This window comes from Typopeltis vanoorti, chromosome 23, assembly GCF_054136105.1.
Source record: "Typopeltis vanoorti isolate ZY-2024b chromosome 23, IOZ_Tvanoo_1.0, whole genome shotgun sequence".
Taxonomy (NCBI): Eukaryota; Metazoa; Arthropoda; class Arachnida; order Uropygi; family Thelyphonidae; genus Typopeltis; species Typopeltis vanoorti.
The window spans coordinates 36,475,519-36,501,336 of record NC_143571.1 but is presented as its reverse complement, the minus strand read 5'-3'; the positions used below and the strand labels follow the sequence as shown (position 1 = coordinate 36,501,336).

Here is a 25,818-nt window from a genome sequence, read left to right as displayed (position 1 = left end):
GTTCTTGTTCATCTATACATTATGTTATACTGATGTGACATTAACCAACAGCATGAAACAAGCTCATATGTAGCCAATTCCAAGAAAAAATAATAATAAGATATGTGTATAGAGGTGTATAGTGTGGATGGTCTGAGAGTAAATGCCATCAACCTATTGTTCTAACCACAACGTTGCGTGAAGTAATGGAGATCATCACTAGTCAACTTCTCTGAAACCCGGAGAACTGTCAACTAATCAGTAGTCACCAATATGGATTTCAATAATCAAGATCAACAACAAATATCCTCTCTTATATACCTACCATTTCCAAGGCATTTGATAAGGTTTGGTATCGAAGGCTTCTCTACTAATTGCCATCTTATGGTCTGCCTTTCTCCTTTCGTAATTGGAATAAAATTTTTATCCCAGTTCGTGTAATGGTGGAAGATATTCTTTCTTTACAGATTTTCTTATTAATGCATGCATTTCCCAGGTTTTTTTATTTCTTCCATCCTTTTCATCATATACATAAACGCCATGTGGACAATTCTCATACTTCTGTTTGGTCCTAAAACCATTCCCTAACGATGTGCGTGCGTACATGTGTGTCTGTGTCGCATTATCCTGCTGTAATGGTAGATGGATCAACTGTGAGCCTGCAGAGACCTGTTTGGTAACAGTGTTTAATAAATTGTGATATTCACAGCACCAATATCAGGGGTTATAATTTGCCAAGAATGCTACCTGAACGCAACCACCAGTACCAGAAGCGATCACACATATATTTCTATTCTGCAGTTATGTTTATTTTTCCAGTACTTGGACAAATGCACCTAGTCCAGATCAGGAGAATTATCTCAACCCTAACGCTTTCAATGTCATACTTAACAGAAAACATGATGAACTGTGGTATCGGTAGCGATGTAATGTTCAAGCACGTCTACCTGATTCGCACTCGGTATGAGTCTTCTATTTACCATCTCTGATCGTAGTGAGCTCTACATCGTATTTCAGGTCGGATAATTGCTTGGAGTTATGTTGGGTGTGTATGCAACACCCCCTCCATAGAAACCGAGGATATGAATTTCAATACGTAATGTTCGGATTCAAAACCTCTACAGTTGTGGATATCCTGAACTACTGGATTTGATAATGCGCATCAATAGATTATCAAATCGAGAAGTTCAGGATGTCCACAACTGTAGAGGTTTTGTAATTGTTCTTGTCCCTTTTTATCAGATTTAGTGGTGGTTTCTCTGATTTTTTTTTTTTTTTTGTGTTCATTTCACTGCCACCTTTTTTCCATCTTTTAATGAACTGTCACAATTAATCTCGGATGTTGTAATTGTGCAGCATTCGGGAGCGAGCTGATTAATGACTAATATGGCATTCTACGATAACATCTACCCGGAAGTTCACAGCTCACTTGTGGTATTAATTACAACGCTAGTCATTTAGACCTCTAGTGTAAGGTTCCAGATAATCCAACCATTAGTCTGCCCACGATACTATGCAAGACAGGTTTACAACCTTTCATGGGTGAGGATTATTATGTGTAATAATAATAATAATAATAATAATAATAACTTAACATACCACTCTTGTCTTTACACTTTATTGTATCATGTGATTTATGACATGCAGTATTCGTGTAAAATGAGGATATCTGTATTAATTTCGTAACAAAGTGTACATAGCAAACTTCTCTACACATACAGGCTTATTTATTATTTCAGGTAATCCTAGAAATCGATGGGAGCGGGGTGAAAGCGATACTGGCAAGAGTTACAAGAATTGAGATTTTTGTGAAATAAAAGTTCTATTAGATTATTTAAAAAATAATTCGCAGCAGGTATATAAATTATCTGGAATGGGATGTTCGGTTGCTACACTGGAAGATTTAAAAATATTTTCCACACAGATTTGCAGCCTTTTAAGTGGATGTAATAATTTTGGCATATAGAACAACTTATGAAATTCCCATTGTATGATCTCTCATTGACAGTTTCCTCTCAGGCCGTTCAGTGCTTGTCGGTGGACTTCCTTTCTTCAGATTTCCATCCCAATGCTGGAGTACTCTTTGGATACTCCAAGAGAGCATTTATGAATAGGAGGAAGGGTACTCCTATTCATAAATGCCCTTCTCTCTAACCTCAAATCCTATCTACTGTTTTGACGATGACAGTATGCTTCGTCTGTTGGTAAATTTGTAGTGCCCATATATTCCACGCTACCACATCTTTCATAATCTTCCAAAAAAACTTGCCTATCAGAACTAAGTAGATCAGGGCTGTCCACAGCACTACCCGCGGGCAGGATTCGGCCCGCTGTGCGATTTTTTGCGGCCCGCCTGTGGGTTTTGATTTTTACGAGCAAAAAAATAAAATAATCTGTATCAAATGCGTATTAGATACTTTAATTCTATCACTAATCGATAATCTCGATGTTGGTTACTTTATTTGGTGTTTTTACATCACTATATACCCACATGTTTTTCAAATATTCGATGAGTCAAAGAAGCGTTCTTACGCTGTTTCGTTCCAACGCGCATGCTACGGGCGCTCACGGGGAACTTGAGCGCGCAAATAGTGTTGTTCGTTTGTTCGGCTATTGAGGTTGTGCCGCTGCTGCTCACCAAATTACTAGATATGCATTGTGATGCGGCCCTCGGATTAACTAAGGTTGGACAGCCCTGAGGTAGATGATGTATCTATATCTTCAGTCTGTGAATTACCACAGATTGGAGATATAACTTTAATACTATGAATGAAAGGAAATACTTAGCTGTTCACTGATGATGCAAAACTGTAGTTACAGTTAAGTAAGCTGATGTATATATCTTGCAGAATTATTTAAATAGACTGACAGTATGGGTAATGGATAATCACTATCCGTTTAATTTGGCAAAGTGTAAGGTTGTGAATTTTAGGATGAAAAAGATTACAAGCTGTGTATTAAATTTATGGAACAGGACTGCAGTAGATTCAGGACTTAGTTGTGATGGTGGGCAGGGAGTTGAAGTTCTGAGGCTATTCATGATCGATAGTTTGATGCATTTGAAGAGTAGAGTATTTTGTTTGTTTTTCAATATCAAATGGCTTAATTTTTTAGTAGTAATATTAGATTGGTTCATTTTATAATCCTAGGTTAGTAGTCTTAGTAACATGGCTTACAACTCATTCTGTTTTTGTTTGCAAGTTTTTAATTTTTATTTTGAGATTTTTATTTATTTATTTATTTTACATTTTCTCTGCATCATACTCAATGACGTATAAGTTTTTTCCCCCCTTTTCTTTCGTTCTTTTCTTTTTTCGTGGGCGTTGGAAAAAAAAAAACAACAACCCCGTAATACGATATTAGTATAGGGATGTTAGTTTTCGGTTTTGCACATCATGCCAAGAGCTTAGTACATCTACGATAATATGGCTTTTCAAAACAAACAAACAAACAAACAAAATAAAAAAAAACAGCATGTGTAAGGGGATTTTTGTTCATAGACATATGTAGATAACATGCACTTGGAAAGAAGTCAATGGACACCATAGTGTGAGGAACAAACAGCCATGCCTCCACCTAAATAAGATGTACGATTTTCTTTGGCTGCGATTACTGCAGGAAAAACGGGACCATACCATCACACCGCCATCCGTGAATTTCCTAGTTGGGGTTAGTTATGCACTTGGTAAGAGACGGTCACCGGGTATCCTCCATCTTCTCAGTAGAGGATGTAGCGTGATTCGTCGCTCCATAATGGGAAGTGTGTACAATTGAAGACGACGCTGTACGTTGGTTCGGGTAATGTGGGGATTGCATATTGCAGTCCTACCATGGAAATCCATGTTCTGAGGCTTGGTTCTGAATGTTTTTGTGCAGATTCGTGTTTCAGTCGATGCCCGGGACTCTGCATCCAACGTGTCGGCAGACGAATGGCGGTGTTTGCATATTATCCTTCGTAGCACCCAACGGTCATGTGTGGTTGATTATCCACTGTTGATAGCACTTGCAGTTAACTTCCTGCTCTCAGTATGGTATCACTGATTGTTGACCTGGACAGCACAATTTCTCAACAATTTGCCGAACAGATAGGCCTGCAACATGGCATCCTAAACGCCTCTTGCAAACTCAGTCAATTGCCTTTTCGCAGCTGGACATCATATTCCTCCAATTTATACCGCTTACAAACACGTGAATCATTACGTGAACACTGCATCTTGCTCACGGGGATGTCTGTTGATTTCTTTCCAAGCAGTGTATTCAGAATGGTAAACGTCCATCATTATATATCTTTGCATAAGAATTGATATACTCATGTTAATAATGTGATGCAAGCAATATATTTTCCCTTTCAAAGTCTTATAAACTTCATGGTTTCAGGATTCGCTATATTAATTTCCAGGACTTGGAATTCCAAAAAAATAAGCATTCAGTAGCTAAATTGTGCTAAAATTATATAATCTCATTGTGGTACTATTATCACTAATAATCGTAATAAGACTACAAAATGTTGGCATTCGTGTTTCCGAAACTTTCAGTACTCGCGTAATCCTTATGAATTTTAATAGCACGGGAGTATTCCCTCTCAGACTAAGGCAACTTGGGAGAAGTTATATTAGTATTTCATTCGAATACGAATAATTTTTAAAGTATTTTTTTCACATTTGCGTTATAATAAATTTCCAATACGTGAAACATTTAAAAAAAATATTAAACATATTTTAGTTATACGAATACAATACACAGTGTAGAAACAAAAATTATGAAATTTAAATTTGATAAAAATAAAAATCTTGAATTTTTGAAAACTGAGCATAACTACCATACCAAAACTCGCAGTTGATGGATCTAAGGTCGGTGCAAGTCGTTAAAGAGGACTTTAATTTATTTCTTGCTACGGGAAGGGTAAAAGTAGTACTTGCAGTACAACACAGTTATTGTTTTATATGGTTTTAAGTTTGTTTGTTTTTTCTCAGTATTGGCACGAATTTGCTAGCATCACTAGGTATACATACGAAACATACTGCCATGCTTCCAATCTGTGCCTAAAAATGTACCGAAAAAAAAAAAAAAAACTGACATTGGTGCTTATGTTCATACATTTTCATATAAAGATGGTTGCTTATTAGGCGGAGCAACAATTTATGCCTGGGTAAGATGATTAAGAAATACTACTAGGTTTTAAATATTTTATTAATATAATTTACTTCAACATCTCACTACTAGTGTTTATTTAAAGTTTTCATCAATATTCTATTTTAGAAAAGCATATAAATGTTTCATTTTTGTTATTTAACCGAAAATTCAATATTGTTTTGATTTCTCGAGGAGAAAAGCGATCACATCTGTCGTTTTGCACGAATTTCTGCAAATAAAAATACAATATGTATATTATTTTTTTCGATAGTCGCTTAATACTGCAGCCTAAATTAATATTCATCAATAAATATTAATATATGCCGAACTTTAAACTATTTTTTTTTTAAGTTTGTGAATGGTTTTGATATATAAATGACAATATCCGAACATTTAAAAAAAAAAAAAAATCGTAACACAGCATGTGCGTAATAACATATGATAAATATCGCCTCAGTCAGTGTATAATAAATGTGAAAACTTCAAACACTCACAAAACCATGTGACTCCGAACTTCACAATGGCATAACAGCGAGTACAGATTCTTTATAAATCCAGGCTAAGTGCGGAACTTCAAATAATACAAACTTACACAAACAATGGCGTTTTAACGATATATGTGATATATTGAAAATTTGACCACGATACAGATATAAAAACATTCCCGGAATAAAATCTCGCTTCGAGTAGCCTTTAAACTAGCGGGTTTGTGAATGACAGATAACTGATTGTAGTAAAAGACTAGTAAAAGAGAGAAAGAAGAGATTTAACTTATGCACGATCCTTGGCCAGCTTTGCGCACTGTGAATGCGCACTGCCACGCCACCGTCGATTCTCCGATCGCCGGCTAGAGAACCTGTTTTGTGGTTGCAAGTGTGTAACCTGTGCGTGACATCGTACCTGAAATGTTTACTGGTCGATAACGTGGAGGTAGTGATGAGCTGGATGAAATCTTTATATGTTTGAAGTGTGGTGATGTTTTGTGATCGTGTTTGCCACCTGTGACCTGTGATTTGTATATTGTGTTGATTGCAACTGAAGAATGTGTCGAAACTTGTGGAAATTTTGGCTTTTCTTAACAATATTAACTATTTGGGAATGTAAAATACTCACGGATTCAACGGGATCTGGTAAGATGTTAATTTTGTCTCTGTCCTAAGAATGTATATAAAGCTTAGCCGAGAAGTGATTATTATTAATATGATCGATATATTGTTGACTCTTTTGTAAGAACAATTCGAGGAAACCTTCTTGAAACAAAAAAAAAAAAAAACTTTGACTTTAGATACATTAAGAGATGTGCATTTGTTCTCATTTTTTAAAACATTAATACAAAATTGAATCATAGGTGATTTTCAAATGCAGATATGCTACTGTCATACTGTATTGTATATGTTCCCCCTCTCTAAAAGAAAAAAGAAGAAAAGAAAAACAAAAACAAAAACAAAAAAACGCCGAAGTGCGTTTGTATGATTAACTTTCTGAGATGATACTAGCAACGTTACCTGTGACAAACGCTGTGGACACGTGGTTGCGTCCTAACTGATATAATTACTTGGATCGCGTGAATGGCATCTGTGAATCCAGCTTAGTATAGTGATGAGAGTGGTTTCACAAACAGGAACTTAATGATAAATATGAGAAAATAATTTTTTGTGTGTACAACTTTTCTTTCACAAAAAAAAAAAGAGAAAAAAGTAATTACATAATTTAAATATTATCGTACATTGAGGTCGGTTAAAGTATTACATTCCATAAACTATTTACATTATGATATAGATTCTTCTGCAAATGGCAATTGTTTTTTCGTTTATTTTGAAAAAAAAAAAAAAAAAACAGATTCCGTGTGTTATAATTAAATAGGCTCAGAACATGGATTATTTCTATAGTATGCTTTATTTATTGTTTATTTCTGATTGCCCTCCTCGATGAGTCTTTGGACTTTTTGGAGGTATAATAATAATAATAATAATAATAATAATAATAATAATAATAATAATAATCTAATGCGCTCCTAACCAGCAGCTTTCATATTGCCCGGGCAAAAATAAAATAAAATAAAATAAAAATAAATAAATAAAATAGAAATAAATAAATAACATAAAATAGAATAGAAATAGAAATAAATAAATAAAATAAAATAGAAATAAAATAATAATAAAAATACTAAGAAAACCATTTTTTAAACGTGACTGGCATTATAATCATCCCTTTATTTGATATAAAATGTATTTATTTTTTGTTCAAAGAGGCTAACAAAACCTTGACTATTTAGCATTTACCATATTATTTAATATATTCGTATCTCACGCAATCATTATTTGAATATGAATTCTGTCAAAACTCTTTTTTACATCTTTGTATTCTCATTCCCTTTGTACATTTATCCATTCTGTCTTCCCTGTGAATATATCCCAGACGTGCTAGGTTATTGTTTGGCAGTTGCGTTGCTGCTGTTATTAATTCGTAAGACTTGCTGCGAGAAGGGCTTTGACAGTCCTTTCCGTTTCATCTTGATTTTTTCTCTCTCACTTCTTTCTCATTTTCCTTATCCTCTGTCCTTTCAGATCATTTGCTCTCCCTTCTCCTTTTCTACTCTATAGAAGACACTTTAAACTCCCCCCCCCACAGAGAATTAAACTTTCTTCTGTTTTCTTAGTATGCTTAATAACATGTTATATATATATATATATTTATTTATTTATTTATAAACTCACATTTTAAATAATTACCAAACACTACGAGTCGTTTTTATAGGTCTTAAGTAATAGATAAATCAGATTTTGTTCCGGCAGCGGTAGATGATGTCATACTAAATTTGGACCGCATTCCATCAGAAATTTGGCAAGTCGTTGTTATTCATTGGTTAACTAATATTCTTTCTTCTGGTTTCGGTTTTCCTGATGCAGTAATTAACAAGTAAAATCAATGTAATTCACGTTATGTATACTGCAGATAATAATAGTAGCTTGCGATGCGATATGTTTTTTTTTAGTGGTTTGTGATTACTTTGTTGTTTGATTATGCAACATAAAGGCACCTGCCAATTTAGATATTGCGTTTGATTCCATAACTGGAATTAGTCAATAAAAACTTATATTGTATGCTGCGACACGTTAATTGTGCTGATTTTTTTTATTTATTTATTTTATTATTATTTTTAACTGAAGGCTTGTTTCTTACACCTGATATCGCTTCTTTCAGTCGACTATTTATGGAACCTGTTGGAATACTTTTTAAAGTATGAAATGGGAGTTTTCCTGGAGTCACTGAGATATTTCTGAAGTGAGAAAAGTCGATATTTTTATTTGGTTCACTTGCATCCGTCTAATCTTACCGGAAATTAATTTGCCAAAGACTGCTAGCAAGTTTATAAACTTCCATGTTCATAACCATTTTCATTCAAAATTGCTTTATTTTTACATATATTATTGATGTGAATGATTTGGTGGAACACCTGGAATGGAGACGAATGCTAGAGGAAGTATAAGTGAAAGAATCGGAGGCTTATGATGTGTTGAGTGGGTTAGGGAATGGATATTATCACCATATATTTTTAGGGAAAGTGTTGACTGTGCCTTTGACCTTGTTTAATGAGAGTCTTACAATGGAAAGAAGACAAAATAGCTGCTACTCATTGGTAGTAGTAGGACACACGATTCCAGTTTTTATAGACCACTCACATTTTTCACATATCTGCAGTTGTATAATGTTAAGAAATTGGAGCATTTTGAGACAGAATTTGATTGATAGACATAGGATTCTGTTAGCATGGATTTGTAAAAGACAGGAATTGCTTTAGTAGCTTACTTGCATTTTATGATCCAGTGATTGAGTGTTAGATAAGGAAAATGTGGTGATATACGTGGTGATATTCTTTGCAAAGGCATTTGAGAGATTGCTTCATTTTAAGTTGGTGTACAAACAGAGTAAGATGGGGATGGATAATAGACTGGTCAAATGGTTGAGAGATTGGCTTTCTATATGATGCATGCCATCAAGTTGTGCATGGAGCAACAGTATCCCAAACAATAATGATAATCAGGTTCTGTTCTTGGGTCCCTTCTGTTTATTTTATTTCTTAATGATATTCCACGTGGATTGACAGTATATTCAGTTTATTGTGGATGATATAGAATTGAGAATTATAAGGGAGGGATGCTGATGTGAACTCCTGTGAGGAATTTAAGATAGATTTTTAGCTTGGATGAATGAGTGGAATTGCAGTTTTTAATGTTATATAAACACAAGATACAGGAAGTACAAAGGTATAGGGCATTGTACGTTATTGAGGGAATAATATGGTGGAATGTTTTTAAAATATGGATGAGATTTGGGACGTGGGGAACTGATGTCTTACAATTGCCTGAAGTTCAGAGAACATGTGACAGCATTGATCATACATACTACACATGGACTGTGGTGCTCAGATTTGGTTGATTATTTTTCTGTTGTGATGTGGAAGCTCTGAAAAGAGTTCAGGGATGCTCAACTAATTTAATATCAGTACTCAGGATATGTTGGTTATGGGGAGAGGTTCAGGAAATGTAAATTGCAGAAGTTAGTGAATAGGTAGAAAAGTGACGATGTGATAGAGATGTTTAAGTTAGTTTTGTGGATTTTATTGGATTAATACAGAATGCATTATTACACAGGGCAGAGAATGAGAGGCCATTCAAGGAAGTTATGTAAAGGTAGTAAAGAAGGGACTGAGGAGTAGATTTTGTACACAGAGAGTGGTGAGCAAGTGATTAGAATACCTTACTGGAATGAATAAAAGTGTGAAGGAGTTAAACATAATAGAACCTTATCATTGCATGACATCGTCATGATAGGAGGTTTTGTTATAAAACAAATGATTATAGCAAACATCAATGATAGTTTGTTATAACGATAATAATAATGATTCCATGGAGGTCTGAATAATGATAATAACAAGTAAAGCTTGAAATATCAGTTTGATGGTTTGAATGATAATTATCTCAGTTTTTAGTTATATTTTGCAATGTGAATTCTAACTATGAATCCCATCTTTGCTTCCCAAATTTTAAAACCTTACACTATGCCATTGAATTGGTAGTCCCACTCATTTGCCCATCTACACAGTCTATTGAAGTCTTCTTGCAAGGCTACATCATCTGTTCTACTCTTCGAAATTCTTTCCAACTTCACATCATTGCCAGCTATATATATCACCTTTCATGCCCTTTCCAGTATTATTTACATACAGATTAAACAGCAACATCCCCAAAACCAACCACTGAATCACACCACTAGTGACTTTCCTCTTCTGGGATATTGCTCCTCCATATACAACTTGCTGACCCATCAGACAGCCAATCTCCAATCCAACTACCATTCAACCTCATCTGTTTTCAATTTTGGAAAATATAAATAGACTACTATGTATGCATCACCTATGTCCAATGCATTTGTCACCTTGTTATAATAAGTAAGTAGATTGCTAAATCCATGCTGTCCATTAGTGAGAATGTGGGCCTCTAAAACCTTGACCACAATCTCACCCATATAGATCAGCCTATAATTTGGAATAATTTTGCTTTCTTTCCACTCCTTTATAAATTGGATCAATCTGGGACTCATGTCAAAGAGGTACATTAATGTTGTTGTTAATTCTGTGGAACATTCCGTCAAGCCACATGGTGATATACCATCAAGCCCTACATCCTTACTGACATCAACTCAATTCCTTATATACCTCCTGCTCACTGACCATCAGTGGCTCCTCCTCCCTTTTCACTGCTCTCTCAAGTTTGCATAATGTTACATCCAAGAGGATGAAATGCCTTTATGAACTGATCATTCAACATTTCAACTGTATCCTCCTCAGTTATCATTTTACTGTTTTTCAATAACCAATATCATCATTCTTTCTTCCTTCTACTTCCTTTTACTTTTTCTGCCATTATCAAGTGATTCACCTTTCTTGCTTGCTTTTTTTGTACTCTCATACATCCAGTGGTGAGCTATGCTATAAGGGGCTCGCACGAGCCCTTTTTTAAATTTTTCTCAAATTTGCGAGCCCCTTGTTCTTCTTGTTTAATAATCTTGTAGAACTAGAAAATACCACCATGGAATGTATACATGCTACTATAATTGCTACTTTAAATTCATATGGATTTTCTGATAACTATATAAATAATCATTTCATTGCATTTTGTTCAGATGGAGCTAGTATAATGTTAGGAAACAAATCAGGTGTTGCAATCATCGTTTACACTTAGCATTAGACGATTTGATAAAAAGCATTAAAGAAATAAATCATTTTGAAATATTTATGGATAAATTATATGCTTTTTATCATCAATCACCAAAAAATCAACGAGAATTAAATACGATTGCAAAAGACCTTGGTATTGAAATTTTAAAGATCGGCTGTGTTTTTGGACCACAATGGGCAGCTTGCAGTTTATGAACGGTTCTTGGTTTGTGGAGAAATTACCAAGCTTTATGCAAGCATTTTGCATCAAATGATAAATATAAGAGCTTTTTAAACCGGCTTCTCAATTTGGAATTTTTAAAAGATCTAGCTTTAATGATTGATATCCTACAGGAATTATCATATCTGTCAGAAGCTCTACAAAGTCGCAATATAAGTATTATAAGGGCTAAGTCAGCGATGATGCGAGCCCTTTGTTAAAATTTCCACAGCTCACTACTGCATACATATGACTATTACCACTCATCTTGTGTTGCCTCCATAGTGCCTTCTGATTCCAAATTACATGCCTCACCTCTTCATTCATCCATTTCACACCTCTCCTATCGACCTTGAGAATGTATTCAGGTATAGCTTGTGCTGGACAGTTCATGAGTAAATCTCAAGCAGCACCTTACCATCCAATTCTTCATTTCATGATATAGCTACAAGCCATCTCTTGAATTTATCATAATCACCAGCCTTATGGTTCCACCTATATCCCTTTCTCACAGAAGAAGTCCTCATATGGCTGGTCACCACCCAACTAATCACTTGATACTCACTTCATCAACTGCAGAAAATTTTGACACGTCATTGACAATAACATCCTCTGATGAGATAATAAAATCCAAGATATTTGATCCTTGCGTAATCTCTGTTACATATTGCCTAAGGTAATTGTCTCTCAGAAACTCAAGAAATTCATTCTCTTTGCCCCCCCCCCCCCAGATACTGCTTATTCATTCCAATCAATGTTACCACAATTAAAATCACCTATAATGATATCACTTTTTTTTTTTTTAGCCAGATCAATTTGCCTATACATTTCCTTCTCACTGTCCTCCACATTACTAGTTCTGTCTAACGATAAGCTTAGATGTTGATGGTTATTCATGACTTATTTTTAATGGTGCTAACAACACCAAACTCACTAGTTTATAAAAAGATGTTTTATTAACTTGCTTATATTTTGCTGAATTTCAGCAAAATATAAAAGCACAACACAACATGTATTTGTTAAAGTGAGTAAGTGGAACAATACAATTGTAATGGACAAAAGATCTAAAGTCCTATTTTGGTGCCCTCTAATATTGTAAGGGGAAAAAATTACAGCTATGTGGGAGTTGCTTTTAAGATAACAGTCTCCCAAATTTTTAACAAATTAATGCAACCATATTTGTTCAGGTTAGGAGAATTCTTCATAGCCATGGTTGACTCAAAAAATAATCTTTTGGATCTGACGACTTCTAAATAGCACATTGGTTTTCTTCCATCTAATTCTGTGTGAAGGGGTTTCCAAAGCGTGGTCTGCCAGTCCTGACTTGCCATAATAATGATAGTGAATGTATTTTTTATGTTCTTCCAGGTGGATGTTAACAGATCTTCCTGTCTGCCCATAGCAGGCCAAGTCACAGTCACAAGGAACTTCATACACTCCAGGGGTGCTAGAGGATGAAGTTTATCCTTAGGCGAGCAAATCAGACTTGCTTTGATTTGCTCTGGCTCTGTGTGTCAGAGTTTAAAACATTTTAAACTCTGCTTCCCTTTCTCCCCTGTCTGTTTTCATGAAAAAACATTATATCCCTTCATCTCTATCTGTCAGGATGTCATCTTCATCCAACCACTTCTCACTTATTCTGACAATTTTTGGGTGACTGTTCTCTATCAATACTACAGTTTCATTCTCCTTATATGAACTTGAGGTTTCAATGTAGTGTGAAGGCCATGTTTCATTCGTGCTTTGGCTATCTTTTCTGATGTACCTCTGACATAATGAATAGATATGGTAACGTTGTGTTCTGTCTATTAGAGCAGTGCTTCCCAAACTTATGGATTTAATTTTCCAAACTTATGGAAAAATTTAATTTTTCCAAAGGCCAATTCCCCCACCCCCTTTGGAAAAATTAAAATATTTCACAGCCCACATCGAAAAAAAAATCCTAATGCAGACATATATTATTGTAATATTTATTGTATTTATATTCAATACAATTTATATTCAAGATTTTGCATTTGTAAGCTTTTTTATACTTCTTATCAATACCATTGAAATGAAACTTATATGAATAAGCATATATTTACTAATATTCATTAAGCACACCGAAATATGCAGGAAGCAAAATTTGTGAACCAACACCAATGTTGGATTTTTTACATTAAAATATTAACAACAACATAAAATAAATAATAAAAATTAAATACGTTTCTTTTAAGATTAAAAAAAAATCTACTTAGTCTTAAAACATTTAAAATTTGTTTTCATTATTTCAAGCCCCCCCCCAAACAAAACTTATGGCCCCTAGTTTGGGAAGCACTGTATTAGAGGAGGGAGAAGTAATGTGGACTATGTAGTATTTTATTTATTTTGTAGGAATTGTAGCCGTTGGCCAAGAAAGTATGGTGAAGATACTTGAGTTCTGTGGACAGAGCTGCATCGTTAGAACAAATGGCTGTGGCTCTGTGTGTAAGTGTTTTTAAAATGCCATACTGCTGGACTGGATGATGATGATGTGATTGTTTATATAGATATCTTCCTGTGTGTGTTTCACTTACTTACTGTTGCATACACATGTTATGTTCTGCTCTGATGATGCTGGTTTGAAATTCAGTGAAATATGACCAATTTAATTTTTATAAAATAGTGCATTTGATGTTGTTAATACCATTAAAAATAAGTCATGAATACTAGTTCTGTATTAACACCAAACTACATATTTCATCTTGTCCACCTCTACCTTACACCATACTGCTTCAAAACCAGTGCCATATGTGCTCTTTACATCTCTAGGCCATAATTCCTCTGCTACTATTAAGAGTACTCTGCTTCCCTTTCTCTCCTGTCTGTTTTCATGAAAAAACATTATATCCCTTCATCTCTATCTGTCAGGATGTCATCTTCATCCAACCACTTCTCACTTATTCTGACAATTTTTCGGTGACTGTTCTCTATCAATACTACAGTTTCATTCTCCTTATGTGAAATACTTCTGACCTTCATAAACCTAATTACTAAATCATTTCTGGTTCTATAACAAGTCTTACTGATTCCATTTCTCGGATATGACTTCTCCATATTCTTTCTCTTCCCTCCCCCTCCATTCCTCTCTATCATCACTGATCTTACCTTTCCTCAGACCTAAATATTGTCCCACATCCCTAGTCATCTCAATCCTTTCTTTTACACTCACACATCCACTCCTGTATCCATTATCTACACTTTCCACACAGTCGCCATATCTGCCCTATTTTCCTGTCTGTCTTGTATGCCTTTACTCTCATTTTCTTCACTCATGCCACTTCACCTCTCTATTCCAAATTCCCTCTTCTATTCATTTCAGTCATTACTCTCTTGCAGCAACAATTTATCCAGCTGACTTACACCAAATCCATTTATATGTAACTCATCTATCACTTATACAGCTTCATCTGTCTCTCAAATTTATCCCATACATTCATGAAATGAATTAATTTCTTCTCACATAACTCTGCTGACATGTCCAAACATGATCCAAATATACAGACACGATCAAATTTCCCTTCTTTACCTGACCTATACTACCAACCTTACCTAATAACAAACCATTCATAATCTTTGCTAACTGTCTCAACTCATCACTATTATACTTGGGAAACACACTGCCTACCTTTTCTATCAAGCTCTCCTCAACAACCTGATTTCCATCCTTAAATTCTTCTTGTTACCAACCAAATCATTTGTGCCTACTACTTCTACTACTAGCAACTCTTTTGCTCGCATAATCCTCGTATCCATTGCTTCAATCACTCTGCTCATTCTGCTCCCAGAAAAGGAAACCTTATTCAAAACCTTGAGCCTCCATAGTTCAGTTAGTACAGACGAAGCCCTTTGGTCAGAAAGACCTAGGTTCGATTCCTGTCAGTGACGTGAGGAATCTTTATCTGGTCTCTTTCGTTGAAAGGTGAATTAGCCTGCCTCATACAGAGGTGGGAATTTTTTTCACTCGGAAACTCGGGTTTTCATCCCCCAGAACAGGCAAATCAGCCCCATGAATACACACATACACACGGAGTACAGTCATGAATACATCCCAGCCATATGCCAGTCCTGAGCCTAGATAAAATTAGGGGGTTGGGGAAATCAATGGTGAACTACCCTGCAAAAATCTCACTAAGAACACTTTGTGGGCATTGCCTACAAAGTCACTTAGGTTCAGAAATGACTGAAAGGGAAAAACCACTATCACCATACAAATTCTTATTAACCACACCTCTAATAATTGAATCCCCATACATAGTCACTCTCGAATAATTTGTCACCTCTTTCACACTGCCATCTTTTAATCCAGTCTTTCTCAATCTTCTATATATATATATATTTTTTTTTTTTTTATTATAGTATATATATATATATATATATATATTATAATAGTATATTATACTGGTGGTAGTATATATAATAATATATATACTATATATATATATACTATAATATATATACTATATATATATACTATATATATATACTATATATATACTATAATATATATATATATATATATATATATATGTATAATATATATATATGTATAAAAGATATATATATGTATAAAAGATATATATACAGTATATATCTTTTATCCTCATCATTTCACTTTGTCTAATTATTTCCTTTGTTTCCCCAAAGATTTTTTTTTTGTTTACTGAGAGTTTCAATTTTCTTCTTTGTTCTGTTACTTGAAGAGCTTCTTCTGACAGCCATTTACAGTGATTTAATCAGATTTTCTGTGCTTTTATTATTATATATTTTGTTTCTTCTCACAGTTCTTCCATTTCTTTTCCTGTTTTATCCAAACTTAACTTCTTTCTTCCAACTTCTACTTTAAATGCTTTATTTATATGATTTAAATCAAATTTGATACAGCCCTTAATTTTACTTAAACTTCAGCAATTAGTAATTAATGATCAGTTCCACACTCTGCACCAGGCAGTGTTTTTGCTTTGATAGCACTTCTTTTACTTCTGTTGCCAACAGTAATATTTTTTCCATTATTATGCAACACCTCCAAGGAGTTCAAGGACTCATCATGGGAGCACATACTATTCCATTATCCAACTTACCCTCTCCTCTACTTAATCCTATAACTACACAATGACACTGCTATCATCAACACATAACATCATCTACTGCCCACCACCTCAAATAGAATTTGTTGCCTGTATCTCATGGCCAGTTTGCCTGTATGTGGGATGAAAATCCTGAGTTTCTAGGAGAAAAAAACTCACTCTATTTTTTTGCTACTTCTGTATGAGATTGACTTACTCATCTTCAGTTGAAAAAGCCCACATAAGGATTCCTCTCATCACAACGAGAATCAAACTCGGTTCCTTTCCAATCAAAGGATGCCTTGTTCTATTGTTCTTCCAATTGCACTATGGAGGTATTTCATGAAATGAACTCCTTTCTCCTCACATAACTCTGCTGGCATGTAAGCATACTATTATACCTGGGAAACACACCACTGCCTACCTCTCCTACCACACTTATCTTTCTCTCTCTCTCTCCTCAACAGCCTCCTGATATCCATCCTTAAATTCTCCTTGTTACCAGCCAAATCATAATCTATTTGATTTCTGTATTCACTGTTTGGTGAAGTATATGTGTACTACCTTCTTTTATTATTATTATTATTATTATTATCATTATTATCAGAGACCTTCAAGGAATCAAGGACGTATCGAAAGAGGCTGTACATCACTCATACAAGCTGTGATATCTTCTCTTAAACTCATTCACACTAGATCTAACCACTTTAACAGACAAACTGTTGCACTCACTCACTGCTCTATGAGAGAAAATTGCCTCTTTCTTTGCTGCACACAAATGCAACTTCAACAGATCTCCCCTTCCTTGTCTTCTCCCCACCTTCCATATAATGAAAAAATTATGAAAAAGATGCAGTCTTGTGAGTTACCACTGGTCACCTTCAATCTGGCAGATTCAAACTTCCCATAAGGGGAATATACTTAAAGTTTTTTTTTTCTATGTGACCTTGGAACTTCAAATTCCTCTCCATCATAATTCCAAGATTTTTAGCCTCATCAGTTTCTCTAAGCATGATCCCACCAGTATAATATGCCACTTGATTTCTCATTATACCAAAGTGCAAAACTTTACAGTTAACTAATTGAGAGCTGTTATCTTAGGCCCACACTTCAGCCTATTCAATTTTTTTTCTAAGTACTATATATGAGTAGCAATCTTGATTGCCCACTATCTTTGCATCATTATCAAATAATTGAGCATCATTTCTCCTGTCAGTTTTTTTTCCAATAACATTAATGTATAGGTTGAACAACAATGGTTCAAGGAATCACAGTACACCACCGGTCACCTTCAATCTGGCAGATTCAAACTTCCCATATACTACTTTCCGATACCAGAGTGTCAGCCATATTGTTGAAAGAAAGTGATTGCATTAAAGAAATTGTTCTCAATACAGAATTCCAATATCCTTTCTTCTGCATCATTCCTTGGCACTAAACTAGATTTTCCAGGGATTCCATATTCTTCTTTTCTCTCACTTTTATATTTTAATCACCTAAGCAATAGAAAATCTGCCTTCTTAATACTGCACACTACCTGTTACAGTCTGTTGTTAAATTCTTCTATCCCAGTGCCCCAGGGCTCTGTACTGGGAGCACTACTCTTTAATTTGTACATTAATGATATATCAAAAGATTTGAAGGGGAATATTCACTTGTTTGCCAATGACAACTATACTGTTCAAAACAATTAGGGATATTTTGATTTTCTTGTAAATTATAAAGTTATGAAAATAATTTACAAATGTAACACATTTATTTTAAAATACTCTTAATATACAACAGTGTAGAATACGCAGCTGCGGCTAAGACTTGTCGAAACATGTCTTAGCCGTATTAGCATGTGGAAGGTATAAAAGCGTGGCTTGTTGCACTCACTTCCACAGTGCATAATTATCACTTCAATTGTAAACTTGTGTCACCTACCACCCATTATTTTGTTAAAAATGGTAGAGCAACACGATTGTTGTTCTACCATTTGGTCGATTAGAAGCTGGACAAACACAGCAAGTTGTCGCTCAAGCATGTCGTGTATCTTAAAGCGTAATTTGTGACTTTGGAATTGCTTTCTGGAGACGGGAAATGTTCGAAATCTTTTCATTCCATAGGTTTATATGCTCGAAGACCGATAGTTTGCATTCCACTTACTGCAAATCACAAAAGAGCCCGAAGATGGGCACAGGAACACCACAATTGGACAACGAGGATTGGGCTCATGTACCTTTTAGTGACGAGTCCAGGTTCAGTCTGCAACCAGATAACTGACATATCTTGAGATGGCGTGAAAGTGGAACAAGGAATAATCTACAGCTTTTTCGTGAACGACCTCAACGTCAAGGTTGTAGTTTGATGGTATATGCTGGAATAAGCATAGGTAGCCATACTGCTCTCTATTTTATCAGAAATGGTTCCTTAACAGCCCAAAGGTATTGCAATGAGATTTTGAAACCTATATTTTGTCCATATGCTGCTGCAATTAACCAAGAATTCATTTTTATGGATGACAATGCTCATCCACACCATGCAAATTTGGTGCAAGAGTGGTTTGAGGAAGAAGGTATTGAACGAATGGACTGGCCTGCCTGTTCACCGGATTGTAATCCAATCGAACATGCCTGGGATGCTTTAGGTAGGTGTGTTTCTACTAGATTGGTGCTGCCACGATTGCTTCAAGAGCTCGAAATTGCTCTCACAGAAGAGTGGGGAAATATCCCACAAAAAGTGTTTGATCATCTTATCCAGTCCATGAAATCAAGATGTACCTCTGTTTTGGCTGTTAATGGAGACCATATGCCCTGTTAGAAATTAACAAAAACATTTTTGGCTATTCTTGTTGTTATTCTTGTTAAACTTATTTCATACTGAAATTATAATTTGTTAAATTTGTAATAAATATTGATTATTTAAACAATATATCATCAATTACACCCTATCCATAAGTAAGAAATATTGATTCATGTATAAAGTACCCAATAGTTATAATTATTTGCAGAAATTTATAATTATCTGACAGAAACTAAAATATCCTCTAATTGTTTTGAGCAGTGTAGATGGGAGGGCTGTAGATGTCTTACAGGATGATTTAAATAAATTGGCAGTATGGGTGAAAGACAATGGTTGTCAATTCACTGTTATAAATTGTAAGGTAATGCACTTTGGGATGAAAAGATTACTATAGTGATGATACTAGTTTACAGGAAATTGATAAGACTTTGATCTAGGGGTGATGGTGGATAGAGATTTGAAATTCAGAGGACATATTTTTAGCCAGCCTGGTTGGTCGAGTGGTTAGCATATCTGCTCTCCAGCCAAAAGGCCATGGGTTCAAATCTTGTCGTGGGCATGGACCTTTGTGATTGTCTGTGAAAATACTAGCGGTGGTGGTAGTGGCCAGTAGATGGTGTTGGAGCAGTTGCAGTTCATCATAGTTGGTGGATTGAGTGGTGGAGACAGAGAGTTGTAGAGTAGGTGACCTACCTCGATGAGTCTTTGGACTCCCTGCAGCTGTCACATAAAAAATATAATAATAATTATAATGATATTGGATAGATTGGCAGACTGGGCAAAGAAGAATGGATGTCAATTTAATGTGGCAAAATGTAAGGTTATGAATTTTGGGGTGAGAAGATTACAAGCTGTATACCACATTGATGGAAGTATACTCCAGGAAATAGATGAAGCCATGGGACTGGATAGGGAGTTGAAGTTTAGGTGGCATATAGCAAAAGTGTCTAAAGCAGCTCATCCGATCACTTAGTTACTGAAGAATAGATATTTTGACGGGTAGAGACAAGCAGGTTATTGTTCCTCTTTATCAAACCTTGATAAGACCCCCATCTTGACCACTGTGTACAGATCTGGGTACCAGAGTTTCTTGGAAATGAGTGACCAAGATGGTAACAGGTCTATGGAATGAACCTTACAAGAACAGGTTGAAGTTTTGTGAGTTACAGAAACTGATTGATAAGCGGAAAATGGGTGATATGATTGAGGCATACAAATTACTGAAGGATTTTTACAAGATTAATTCACAGGAAATTTTTCAGAATGGGTCTGGTGGTGGGAAAACTACGTTCCATCCATGGAAACTGAGTAAGAGTGTAGTTAGCGAGGGTGGTAGAACTAGGTTTTTTGCTTGGAGAGTAGTGAATGAGTGAAATAGGTTGCCAGAGTCTGTTGTGGGTGCGATGACTGTGAATGAGTTCAAAGCAAAGTGATGCTTTGAACACGATGTTTAGGACCTCCCTTGATGAGTCTAAGGACTCCTTGGAGTAGCTCATAATAATAATAATAAAATTGCAAGAGTTGACAGAATAGCTCAGAGGATTACTTGGATTCCAAAGAACACATCGACAAGTAAAGATAGGGAGATTATTATCCCTCTTTATAAGGCTATGATTCGAGCACATGTGGACTATTGTGCACATGATCACGTGCGTTTTTGATCACCATTTCTCGGTGAGTGGTGGAGAGGATTCAGAGACGAGTGTCCAAACTGGTGACAGGTCTGTCATTCTGTGGAATGTTCCCTGTGAGGATAGATCGAGAGTGTGTGGGTTGTAGAATTTAGCTGACAGGGAGGAGATGAAATATGATAGAAACTTATGAATTACTAAAGGGATTCTATGAGATTGACACACACAAGAAATTTTCAGTGCATGGGGAGTAGGAGGATAAACAAGTCGTCATAGTTGGAAGTTCTCTAAGAATGTGGTTAGTAAGGGTGTACAGACTATAGGTTCTTTACTTGGAGAGTGGTGAATGAGTTGAATGGATTTCCAGAGGTGGTTGTGAGCTCCCTAACAGTGAATAGGTTTATCATAATGTGTGATAGGTATTGTGTTAATGGATAGAGTGGGCGTCCCACAGTGAGTCTTTTGACCCCATGGAGTGCCCATATAAATAATAATAAATAATAATCTTCTGCATTCTTAATACCGTTCCCTCATACACAACACTCTGATATCTATCAGACAGCCAGTTCCCAATCAAGTTCACAAAACTGACATCTAAACCCCCATCTGTTGTAACTTAAATATCAGCTTATCATGTGGCACCCTGTCAAATGCCTTTGTAAAATCCAAAAAAAATGGCAGGATATGCCTTTCCCTCATCAACCAATCTTGTTACTTCGTTATAAAAAGCAATCCGATTAATAAAACAAGAAAAGTACCCCCTTAACAAATCCATGCTGACTCTCACAGATAATAGGACTCTCTCATCTGCCCAATGTCGTAAATGAACCCTCACTATTTTCTCCAAAATCTTAACACCTGCTGATGAAATACAAACTGATCTATAGTTTGATGCTTTAATTCTACTACCACCCTTATGCAATGGCACTATCTTGCCCTCCTTCCATCCCTTGGACACCTTTACCATAGCCAGACCCCTCACTGAAAAGTCAGGTCAGTGGAGCCATGAATTCTTTAGCACATTTTCTCAAACCCATTGCAAAATCCCATCCAATCCCATTACTTTATTGACATCCAGAGTATCAGTATTTGAAACACACTGTCTTCTTGCACTTCTAAAACTCAAACCAGCCCTGTCCCTCTAGTATTAAAATTTACTTCTCCATGATGAAATGTCCCAATAAAATATTCATTGAACAACTCCACTATGTCCTTTGCATCAGTCATTCCACTCTCATTTTTATCCACCAATGTTACTCTTCCACAATCATTCCTCCTCTTACTGGCCACATAATGAAATAAGTTCTTAGGATTTTCTTTGGATCTCAGGACCAGATCCTTCTCATATTCCAGTTTTGCCTTCCTTACCATACTAGTTTATCTCCTAGTCTGAGTCTTAAATTCTTCATGCATCTACTCTCTTTATATCTATTCCATAATCTCTTTTTTACTTGTAGTTCCCATTTGATATTGTTTGTCATTCACCAAATTGTGTTCTCTTTTTCACATTTGAGTCAAATGTGAAAAAGAGTCACAAAAAGTCACATTTGACGGGTGTCAAATGTGACTTTTTTTTTAATCACAAGTAGTACACTGTGAATAAAAAAAAAGTCACATTTGACACCCGTAGATGCCATATGTTCACTCCCATACCTCACCAAGTTTTGAGAGTGAAGTCTTGCTAGAAGAAGTGGTAGAGTTGTAGATTCCCTTTCCACACAGAGTTAGTAGGACAATCACAAACATCCATGCCCATGGTAGGATTCGAACGTGCAGCCTGTTGGCTGGAGAGCGGATACGCTAACCACTTGGCCAACCAGGCTGGCAACCTCTCCTGCTCCTCTCATCTCCTGCTCTTCACCTTCTAATTTCATGGCTTATAGGAACACCCTGCTAAATATTCTGTCCTGCCCACCTCCACCTCACACCATATGCTCTCAAAACTATTAGTATCATTGCCCTCCAAATCCTCAACTCTGAAAGGACACAACTTATGACTACTTGTGATTGCTACTAATAAATATTTCTTCACCAACTCCCAAGCACTGATGAGATCTTACCCTTCCAATTCCTCCATTCATGGAACTGCCCCAGGGTGATTATAGTAATCTTAGAAATCAGCTGGGGCAGTTCCATGGATTCCACATACATTCCTATCTCTTTGATAGACCTGCATGTCTATTTATCTTCCAAGTCAAACCATGTGGCCACTCTTTCCAACCAGGGACACAGATGCTATCTCAGTTACAATCAAATCTTCCAATGCTATGACAAAATTCAAAACTCTCAAACCTCGTGTTCTTTCTTCTACATGCTGCCTAAGACATTTGTTCCTCCTCCTACCAATTTATACTATAGTTAAAATCTCCCATAATGATCATTCTTTTTTGTACTTGCCAAGCTTCACTGCCTGAACATCTCCTGCTCTTCACCCTCTATACTCCCTGGCTTATAGGAACATTCAGCTAAATATTCTGTCTTGCCCACCTCCATCTCACACCATAGGCTCTCAAAACTATTAGTGCCATTGCCCTCCAAATCCTCAACTCTAAAAGGACACGATTCATCAGTTATCATAAATAGTACTCCACCACCATATTTGTTCTTTCTATCCTGCTAAAAATGCTATACCCTACTACTTGTATTCCTGTCAGTATATCATCTTCTGTCAACATGTCCCAGTGATACCAATAATCTTTGGATATGCTGAGACTATCCACACTACCAATTCACCTCCTTTATTTTGGATGCTCCTGGCATTATCATAAAGAATCACCAAGGCATCGTCACTGTTCCTATATCCCTGTTATTATGCTGACATAGTATTCTGTACACTGCTTGAAGATACATATCAGGACTTTCATTTGATGATGATGTGATGTACAGTGGCTTGAGAACAAACAGAATCTAGTTTTGCACTCGGCCTACACTGTAGCTTACAACACAAATCAGTAAATCAAATTTCAACTTTCAAAAGGCAAAGTTCTAAAAACTTACTTTTTGCTCAAATAACATTTGGGCATTCTCCTCCCTCACCAGGGCCATTGGATCCGCCTTCTAGTTTTCCATAGTTCCATATTACAGCATCATCCAAAGCTTGAGGCTGATATCTGAGACATACAAGTAGAAATAGTGAGGTTATTATTACTCTTTATAATCTGTGATATGATCACATCTTGACTGTGCACAGATTTGATCACCTGCATTTCTTGGAAATGTGTATATGGTGGAGAGGATTCAGAGATGAGTAACTGTGGTATGATAGATTTGTTATATAATAGAAGCGATTATATAAGATTGCTACAAAAGTAATTTGTGAGGACTAGTTTTTTTGTTTGGAGAGTGGTGAATTACCAGAGGTGGTTGTGAGTGAATGAGTTTAAGGAGCAGCATGTTAGGTATTATGTGAATAATGGTTAATGAGGTTCTCCTGCGATAAATCGTCTGACTACATGAACGTGCCTATAATAATAATAATCTTATGTATTTGGATTCACCATAAAACATAAATAAAAAACCAATAGCACTCATTAAACAATTAGTTCAAAGGTATTTTTAATTTTCTTTAAACATATAATAGAATCACATCCCTTTCTCATAATATTATCAATATCTAGAATAAATTTAGTTTAATCCTTTATCCAAGTGTGAGCAAACAAAGTTTGCACCTGAAAATATCTTGAGAACTGGGGTAAGGTAGTACAACACTGGGCAACTCGTAGCAAAGGTTGACCAAGCTAACATCACTCCTATCTCAGTATCTCTCATAATGCAAGACACATCTCCTTGTGGATATGTATAATGTTATGCATTAAGTTTAGCCCTTCCCTTAATGTCAGACGATTTATTGTAGGAGAACCTCATTAACCATTATTCACATAATACGTAACATGCTGCTCCTTAAACTCATTCACTCACAACCACCTCTGGTAATTCACCACTCTCCAAACAAAAAAACTAGTCCTCACAAATTACTTTTGTATCAATCTTATATAATCTCTTCTATTATATAACAGATCTATCACATCACAGTTACTCATCTCTGAATCCTCTCCACCATATACGCATTTCCAAGAAATGCAGGCGATCAAATCTGTGCACAGTCAAGATGTGATCATATCATAGAATTATAAAGAGGAATAATATCCTCACTATTTCTACTTGTCAGTCTCAGATATCAGCCTCAAGCTTTGGGTGATGCTGTAATATGGAACTATGGAAAACTAGAAAGTGGGTCCAATGGCCCTGGTGAGGGAGAAGAATGCCGAAATGTTATTTGAGCAAAAAGTAAGTTTTTAGAACTTTGCCTTTTGAAAGTTGAATAACCAACATTGTATACTCCTGAAACCATCTTTGTTATCTGCCTCTGTACCCTTCCCACAGGTAATTTATCCCCTTCAAATCCTGGGGACCAAATCTGAGAACACAATAGTCCAAGTGTGGTCTGATAAGGGCTTTATACAGTGGAATGACAACTCTTTTATCTCTGCAGGTCACCGTCCTTCTCAGTATTGCAACAATCCTCGGGGTTACTTTCACCACCTTTGCAATATGTTCCCTGAATTTCAAGTTTCTATCAATCACCCCCCCCCCCCACCGATCTCTTGTCTTCCTTACTTCCTCCAGTACAGCTCCTCCAACAGAGTATGCTGCATCCCATCGATGTATCCCAAACTTCAAGACTTTACATTTTGCTGCATTAAAGTGGTTCCCCCCTTTCATTTGCCCATCTCCAGTTTATTCAAATCCTCTTGCAGGGCTGCCACA

At 35.9% G+C, this 25,818-nt stretch overlaps 1 protein-coding gene and 1 long non-coding RNA gene across 2 annotated transcripts in view; one reads left to right on the top strand and one right to left on the bottom strand.

Annotated features, from left to right (window-relative positions):
* Nucleotides 1-5,151: 5,151 nt before the first annotated feature.
* LOC150093779 (uncharacterized) lies at nucleotides 5,152-5,808 on the bottom strand. Its single transcript, XR_016550346.1, has 2 exons — nucleotides 5,607-5,808; nucleotides 5,152-5,341 (listed from the first exon to the last, which is right to left on the bottom strand). It is a non-coding gene; the product is annotated as an uncharacterized LOC150093779 (long non-coding RNA).
* Nucleotides 5,809-6,136: 328 nt separating this feature from the next.
* mgl (low-density lipoprotein receptor-related protein megalin) overlaps nucleotides 6,137-25,818 on the top strand; it is an 890,817-nt gene continuing 871,135 nt past the window's right edge. The window contains exon 1 of the mRNA XM_090412774.1: nucleotides 6,137-6,242. Coding sequence (XP_090268900.1) covers nucleotides 6,155-6,242 — 88 coding nt within the window. The 5' untranslated portion in view covers nucleotides 6,137-6,154. The remainder of the gene's footprint in view (nucleotides 6,243-25,818) is intronic.